At 30.0% G+C, this 8512-nt stretch overlaps 2 protein-coding genes across 2 annotated transcripts; one reads left to right on the top strand and one right to left on the bottom strand.

The window, feature by feature from the left end:
• Positions 1-252: 252 nt before the first annotated feature.
• On the top strand, positions 253-1146 carry LOC111789941 (calcium-binding protein CML24-like). Its single transcript, XM_023670675.1, has one exon. It carries the CDS (start codon positions 343-345, stop codon positions 805-807), a length of 465 nt encoding a protein of 154 aa, XP_023526443.1. The 5' UTR covers positions 253-342; the 3' UTR covers positions 808-1146.
• Positions 1147-5275: 4129 nt separating this feature from the next.
• Positions 5276-6337, bottom strand: LOC111790083 (protein C2-DOMAIN ABA-RELATED 1-like). The gene is made up of 3 exons (XM_023670882.1): positions 6118-6337; positions 5810-5905; positions 5276-5713 (listed from the first exon to the last, which is right to left on the bottom strand). The coding sequence occupies exons 1-3, from the start codon at positions 6226-6228 to the stop codon at positions 5420-5422; spliced, it is 501 nt and encodes a 166-aa protein (XP_023526650.1). The 5' UTR covers positions 6229-6337; the 3' UTR covers positions 5276-5419.
• Positions 6338-8512: the final 2175 nt, after the last annotated feature.

The following is an 8512-nucleotide window of genomic DNA, read 5'->3' as shown; positions in this document are numbered from 1 at the left end:
AATATTACAAAAATACCATTAAAGTTTAATAATAAAAATGTAAAGTTTATTTTAATATAGATAATTCAAATACTTTTTTTTTATATTTTTTTTATAAATAAAGCGGAAAAAAAGGTAGTAAATACTGTAACATTCCTACACTTGCACACTCCCGATCACCGCCAGCAATAACGCGTGGAAACCGCGTGAAAGGGTTCGGCGGTCTCTATATATACGTCAATTGCAAACTAACCAATAAAAAAATGGAAAAGTTAAGAATATAACCAAGTTTTTTTTCCTCTCTCTCTCTCTCTCGCAATTCAAATTTCAAATCTCATTGATCTCTCGTTCAGCTTCACGCCCATGGCGAAGAAGTCGGTTTCGAATCCAGGAGCCTTGGGCTCCATGGACGAGGTCATGAAGATCTTCAAGAAGTTCGACAAGAACGGCGACGGCAAGATTTCTATTAGCGAGCTTGGCGCTGCCCTCGGTGAACTCGGCGGCAAAATCTCCTCGGACGAGATCCGCCGCATTATGTTAGAGATCGATACGGATGGCGATGGATTCATCGACCTTGACGAGTTTACCGCGTTTCATCAGGACGCGTATCCAGAGGGCGGAGGTAACAAAGATCTACAGGATGCTTTCGATCTGTACGATATGGACAAGAACGGCCTAATCTCGGCCAAGGAGTTGCACTTTGTTCTCAAGCGCCTCGGTGAAAAATGTAGCCTCAAAGATTGTTGCCGGATGATCAGTTCCGTCGATGTCGACGGCGATGGCCATGTAAATTTCGAGGAGTTCAAGAAGATGATGTCGCGCTCTTAGTTTTCTCCGTCGCTAGAAAGGTAGTTTCAGAGTTGAATCAAATTAGGCGTAGAGTTCTTCAACAAAATCAGGTACTATCAGTCGATTTGTTAATGTACAGTCTGCGATTCTGTTTCTCTGAGGATTAACTATCCATCCTTTTGCCGTTTGTAACCGATTAGGTACCAAAACATCTCTAGAAGGGTTTCTCCTCTCTGATTTTAGATCTTAAGCGGAAATCCTCTTGTTCTATAAGAAAACAAACAAATTATCAGTTCATATCTCTCACTAATTGATTGTGCTGTTCTCTTTCTGACGCGGATGAATTCGGAATTCATACAGTTAATTTTGTGCCCTGAATTTGTGGAATTCGAAATTCATCTAGTTATTCAAGGAATTGAAATCCCTTTGTGGCCTTAATTTTACAAAATAGTCATTTACTTTTAGAACACTCTTCAATTTATAAGTAAAAATTAATTTTATCATTAACTTGTTGAAAATTCTCAATTAAGTATTTGAATTGATTAAGTTATTTCCTCACTAAATTACTATCTTATTAGCATATTTGAATCGTGACATGCCACTTCTTCAAATATTAATAAAACATTAATATAATGAATCTCAAAATAAATATAAAAACGATTTTGTATCTCATTAACCATTTGGCCACTCATCAATTTATTTATGCGTCCACCAATTCTGTATTATCCTTTCTTTTTATGATAGGCTAAAGATTAGAGATATTCCAATATCAAAATTCTTTTTTGAGAAAATTTTATCATCTTTTTACATTTTTTTTTATATATATTAATTTCAAAGATATTTTAACATATCAAAAAAATGTAAAATTTATCTTAATATTTTATGAAAAAAAAATAATAAATTTTTTAGAAATTCATATNAAAAAAAAAAAAAAAAAAAAAAAAAACTGAAAAACTAAATTATCTTATTTAGAAAGAAAGATAAATTTAATTTAGTAATCCCACGTGGAAGAATTAATCAAAGCATGGTTTCGAATATAACTTAATGAAAAAGTAAAATATCTATGAAATTTTGACTACAATAAATTTATTAAAAAAAAAACGTTAACACAAAAAAATAATAATAATAATAATAACAAACAAGTATTTTCACTCTTTTAAACCATTTTTACTAAAAAAAAGATCTTATTATTTAATATTAGGACTAATATTTTGTAGATAATTTTATTCTATTTAATCAATTAGTATATAATATAATAAAATATTATTTATCTATCATGTCTATCGAATCTATAAAATTTTGAAAAATCGATAAAATTAAGAAAAATTTATAAAATATTAACACGTGAATAAAATTTCATAATCTTAAGTCAAAATATTCTCGAAGTAATTTTATAAAATTATATAATATATTTCTAAACATTGAGATAAATTCTATTGTGCGAGTTTTGAAAAGTTTAATTATTTTTTTTAACTTTGAAATTTTTTATTCTTATATTTTATTTTAACGTGAATATATTTTTATTTACGAATATTTTATATAATTTAATTAAATAATCATCTCAGAATTTTGATAGGGTTTTATTTTTTATCAACGTATTGTTATTTAGTGATAGTTTTATAAATTCAACGATCGAGATTGGCAAGCCCATCAGTCCACACAGTTGTCCATGTACTAGTAGAAGATTCAGCAGCTACATCGGTCCCTGCTTCTTCGGGTGGAACTCCCGGTTGAGGAGTTACTCGGAATGCTGTCAAGATATTAGTATATTTGGTTTCAGGAAGGACACCTACCTACTTCTTCCTTTGTTTTATTTTATCAATTTCCACTGATATTTCTTTATTTTCAATAATTTTAACACAATTTTATAATAATTTAATTATTAAACTATAATAACATGATGAAAAATATTGTTGTTTACAATATCTAATACATTTATTTATTTATTATTATTATTATTATTATTATTAATGAAACTACTTAGTCAATTTAAACAATTAAGCCCAGTTGCCAACCGAGCTGTCCCTTTCAGCCCAGTTATCAAATGAGCCCATTACATCAAACCCAGTTTTCAAGTTGGCCCATTCCATTAAGCCCAGCTGCCACTCTTTGAGCCCATTAAAAGCCCACTTCGCATATGCAGATCCTATCACTACACTTATATACTTTCGATGAATAGGTCAAATGTTCGGTGGTTGAAAAATGACAACCGTGAAGGGAAAACAAATGGCTTAAGAATCGACTGGTTGCGAGCGGACTTATGGAGCTAATTTTGTCTTTTCAAACTTAAAGATTGTCACTATGAGGCGACGAAGTCACTTGCGTCTAGCTTTGCAAATGCACTCACTTCCATTACACGCTTGAAATATTGTCTCAACTTGACTCGAGATCAAGACGAAGCTTTGTAGTTTAAATATTAATTTATTTTACTTAAATATGTTGATTTGAAAGAGACGAAGCTTGTGTCTGGATGAGAGAAACAAAGCTTTCATATCATAAATCGTTGACTTGACCAACTTTACCTTATCTCCTTTGTCTTTGCATGACCGTTGTCGAGACAATGAAATATTTTGTAGTCTTATTGAATAATTTGTAACGCCATATACTTAGGATTTGGATCAGAATTCAGAATCCGAATTTTGCATCTAATGACTTCGACATTCTCTTACAACATAGTCACATTACTTACTTTTCGCTTCTAAGAGTGAAGACTATCTCCAACCAATCAACACGAGTCATTCCAACATATTTTATCTTCACTTACATGCATCTTAAAAAAATTCTCAAAATGTCATCCAACATAGAATTACTTCAAGTAAAACATATTTAACCATGGAGTTCTTATGATCGTACCACCGAAAAGGAACGTACACCTTCTTGGTATAAATACTGACTTTCAATTCTTTAAAGTGTTTCTTACTCATCTTATTCATAGGATCGTTCTCATTCATATATTCCTCATTTACTCGAGTGTCACATGCCCATAAGTTTTCGTCTTGGTTCATCCTTGAACCACGTCTTTTTTACTAGAGTGTTACATGCACACCAGCTTTTGCCCTCGTTCGTTCCCGAACTACATCTCCTTTACTCAAACGTCTATTTTCATGTGTAGAAAAATGTGAATGGAATTGAGTGATTGAAGGAATGAGCGAGGGAGATGGGACCTTGATCATGACAATGGAATGTGGAGGGTTGAATTATTGGTGGGAACATAAATTAATAGAGTAAAAAAAAAAAAAAATTGGAAAATTATTCCATAAAGGACCCATAGATATAATTGATATTAATCTTCAAGGTAAACTCAAAATGATCCAATGGTAAATTTTATCATTTTTTTACTTTAATATATTAATTATATTTAAATTTATAAAGAACAAAACATAGAACATGTCACCCACTAATTCAACTAACATTAGAAAAATTAATTATTAATTCACCCTCAACGAACCAAATCCATAATCCTATCCTCTGTCTNTTTTTTTTTTTTTTTTTTTTTTTTTTTTTTTTTTTTAAGTTGAGGCTTATTAAAAAATAATAAATAATTTCAAAAATTAAAATAAAAAAATTAACAGCATAATCCAAACAAAAGTGGGTTAATTTTTAAATTTTTCCATGCCTTTTAAAATTAACAAACCTACTTGACTTATTTATTTATTTATTTATTAAAAATATAATATATTAATCAGTTAAATTGTTTTTAAGGGTTAATTAAATTAAATTAAAAAGGTTCTATTAATTAAATCTACTCGAAATTTTATATTAAAGATTGGGACACGTAAGCAGAAGAAAATAATTTTTTTAATTTATTATTATTATTATTTTAATAATTTGAATAAGTCAATTGGTTATTGCATTATTGTGATAATGTTTATATATTTATAAGCATTATTCCATGGACATAAGTTTGAGAGAATCGCCTTATTTTCTTGTTTTGAATTTATTATTATTATTCTTTAACTAATTTTAATAAACAAAAAAATAAATTTTAGATAAAGACGGGATTCCTCTCTGCTAATCATAAGTAGAGATATTTATTAAACCCACAAGGATAGAATCCCGACCAGAGAGAATCTTCTCTTAATCGAGGAATGAGTAAGGAAGTGGGGGGAGAAATTTCTTTCTACTAGCTAAATGAGGCTAAAGACGGAATTTTTAAAAATTATGTTGGTAGAACAAATTTATTATATTTTTTTCTTATGAAATATTAAAAATAAAATTTTTTAAAAATTCACACCGATCTTTTCTAGAGAGTCACTACTCTGAATCCCATGAAAATAAATTAAAAATTTTACGAGAATGAGAACTGAAAGACGAGCCAAAGACAAGAACAGTGAAAATTTATTTGCTTCCACCCTGTCTTGTGGACACTATGTTGGATGACGGTCTTAAATTTTTTTTTATAAAGCATATGAGTGAAGACAAAACATGTTAAAAGAACTCGTGGCGGTTTGTAGGGAGCTCTTCGACCCTTCAACTAGTTCAAGTCAAGTAGGAAAACACGATCACGTAGAAAGAGAATGTCGGAATCATCAAGTATTAAATCCAAATCCCAGATCATAATTTGAATCCCGAGCATAACAAAATTTACAGAAGGGTAGAAATTATTGAAACTAACACAATTGGATGGATATATTAAGAGGCCACAAGTAGTTTAATGTATACCCCTAGAGCCAGGAATATCAATCCATTGCAATTGCAGCTCAACTTCACCAGACTCCACATTTCTTAGCCTTAGAAACATTCTTTGACTAACTTGACCATTTCCCCAAACTATGCAACTCTCTTCAGACAAGCAATTCTCCCTACTTGGTTGAACCTTCCTTATGATGGTTCCATTTGGGAGGTTGTTCAATCTCATCTTCACCGCCTCCACGAACGGTCGAACGTCGAACTCCGCATCCCCCATCCTGTCATCGAACGAGAACTTGTCCTTGTCGTATACGATCTACGTAAAACATGAATCAAAACAACAACGTTACAAAACTCTTTAATTTCATTGAAGCAAAAGGATTTCGTGATTTCGTGTTCAATTATTATTTACCAAGTAGACGGGAAGGTTTGGATCTTGGATTGATAGAGTTAGATCTTCGTTCCATTCTGGGTTGATATTTTGTTTCACTACTCGAGTCTTCAACTTCTGTATATACCATGAAACACGATCGATTCAGTTAAAAAAAAAAAGTCAACAGAGCTAAAATTGACGTGTTAGAGTAAATTTAAGACACGAAATTCAAAACCCAAATACAAAATCACGAGATGATTCTAAAGTCAAAAGCTTTACGACAAAAAAAAAAACCAAAACTCGAGCCGGAGCTCGGAGGAGGAGGAGGAAGAAGAAGAAGAAGAAACCTGTTTGCCCATCTTGAAAACGACATATGGATCACTGCTAACAACGTCTCTTACAGCAAGATTGACACCTCTAAAGACATGGATTCTGAGGAGACCCATTAAATTCTCCATTTTCAGAGACCTTTGATGAAGATGAAGATGATGAAGATGAAGATGATGATGATGAAGAAGAAACCCTCTTTTGGTTGCAACACTAATTAATGGCAATTTGAATTTGGTGGAGCCTCTTGGCCTCACATTCCACCTAATTTATATATCTTCAATTATCATTTTTTTTCTTTTCGAAAAAATAAAATATGGCGGGTGGAATTACCTTTTTAGACATTTCATTTTTTAATCAAATATAAAATATTTTAATCAATTGAGCTATGTTCATGTTTGACCATTCTTTCTGTTAAATAATTTTTTTTATAAAATAATTATAAAAATTTGAACTTTCGATTTGAGAATACGTTTTTATTGATTAACCCCATGAATGATTTGACGTGAAATGAGTTAATTTTAATTTTAGAATAAAGTTTATTAATATAAATATTATATATGGTAGAGACCAATTGTGGTAAACATTTACTTACTTTATATATTATTAAAAAAAACAGCCTTATTTTACCAAATGAAGGGAGATTTTGGTCAGTCAAAAACAATGAAATTCATGACTATCACGCGCCTTATTGAACCCTTCCATTAGGCGGCGGCGGCTTAGTTTTACAACCTTTTCAAAAAGTAATACTCATTTTAAACCTAATTATTTATGAGAGAATTTTTAAATTAAAAAAATCGAACTTTTGTGACCAGCTATGATGAATTATATTTTTAGTCCTTGAAGTTTAATATTTTTGCCATATTAGTCCCTCGATTTTAAATTTTGACAATTAAGTCCTCAACGTTTGAAAATGTATGTTTTTGATTCCTCTACTGTTATCGAAATTTGTTAAAGATTTAACATAAGCCCAGTTTTTAATTGGTTTAAAAGTTTTAAATTCTCGTTTTGGACTGAAAAATAACGTAAAGAATTGAATGAGGAATGAAGGATTGGACCTCTCTTGGTTGATTTAGAACTCTACTTCTCTTGCCGAGTTCATACTCTAATTATGGAGAGTACCGAGTGAACTGACTATGCAGAACAATGATTCTTTATTCATTTTGTCGATTTTATTTTTTAATTCAATTCAACTTTTTTAAATTATATATTGAAAATTAAAATATGGGTTGGGAGTCAAATTTATAGCCTAACCTTATTTTTAGTGAAATTTTCATAATTGTATTTCAAAAAAAATATATTAAAAAAAAAGTCAACAAAGTAAATTCCTTTTGGACCTATCAATTGCAACTTGGGCAAATGGGATTTTACGAGAAAATGAAACGCGCCACGCTGGCGGAATTGACCCGGTAGTCAAGGGTACGCAATCGCGTCCACGTGGCTGCTGGCATCACTTCTTTGACTTTGACCTCGAAGTTCGCACGTAACATAAAAAAAAGACGTTTTTTCTCTTAACAAAATAATAATAGGTTTATGTTTTTAGTTAAGTTTCTCTTATTTTTATTATAAAAAAATCTATTTTAATCATTGATATATATATATATATTATTTTTTTTTATGAAAAAATATATTATTTTAATTCTTCACATTGTTTTATTACCCAATATTTGTATATGAGGAAAGGGACGTTATTTATTTTGTTAATAAGTAAAATAATAATAGTAAATAAACTCGAACTTAAAATAAAATAAGAACCATTAAACTCAGCTTTGTGCAAAGATCGTTGCTCGTATGGTTGAAAAATATAAAATAAGATCCATAAAACATTCTTATCTTTGTCAAGTTTAATTAAAAATGTCTATAATAACAAATCAATTGATTGATGGTTTGATTAGTGTTAAATTTAAGCTCATTTCTAATTCCGATTCAATCAGTTAGGTCTCTTGTAGAGAGAATCTAACGGGATCGTTAGTTTTGCCAACTTAAATCGATGTCCTACCTTTTAAAAAAATCGAGATGAAACAAAAATTAAGGCGTGTGAACGTTAAAAAGATCTATTATGTATAAAATTATCATTAATTAAATAATGGATTATTATTATTATTATTATTATTGTTGTTATTATTATTAATTTTTCTAGACCAAATCTAATTTATAGGCTAATTGAAGATTTTCAATGCTACTTTGTCCACCTACGTGTTGGGGACATTTTTGTGCAAAACTATAAATTATAAATTAATATTTACTGCTACAAATTTTATATATTTTTTATTTTAGTCCATAATATATTCTAAATATTTACTTTTTTAATTCTTGAAATTTATGCAACAAGTCACTTTCGTCTCTAAATTAACGTCTTGTATAAATAAAAAGTTAATTGCATAACAATTGAAAAATGTAAATACGANAAAAAAA

Source organism: Cucurbita pepo, chromosome LG03 (genome assembly GCF_002806865.2).
Source record: "Cucurbita pepo subsp. pepo cultivar mu-cu-16 chromosome LG03, ASM280686v2, whole genome shotgun sequence".
In the NCBI taxonomy this organism is placed as follows: domain Eukaryota; kingdom Viridiplantae; phylum Streptophyta; class Magnoliopsida; order Cucurbitales; family Cucurbitaceae; genus Cucurbita; species Cucurbita pepo.
This window is presented reverse-complemented; position numbering and strand designations above follow the sequence as displayed.

Excerpts from the sequence above, each read along its gene's own strand:
- LOC111789941 (XM_023670675.1), top strand. The coding sequence starts at position 343 with ATGGCGAAGAAGTCGGTTTCGAATCCAGGAGCCTTGGGCTCCATGGAC.
- LOC111790083 (XM_023670882.1), bottom strand. The coding sequence starts at position 6,228 with ATGGAGAATTTAATGGGTCTCCTCAGAATCCATGTCTTTAGAGGTGTC. Across the intron at positions 5,906-6,117 it reads TTTTCAAGATGGGCAAACAG|AAGTTGAAGACTCGAGTAGT; the intron begins GTTTCTTCTTCT and ends TGGTATATACAG. Across the intron at positions 5,714-5,809 it reads CAAACCTTCCCGTCTACTTG|ATCGTATACGACAAGGACAA; the intron begins GTAAATAATAAT and ends TGTTTTACGTAG.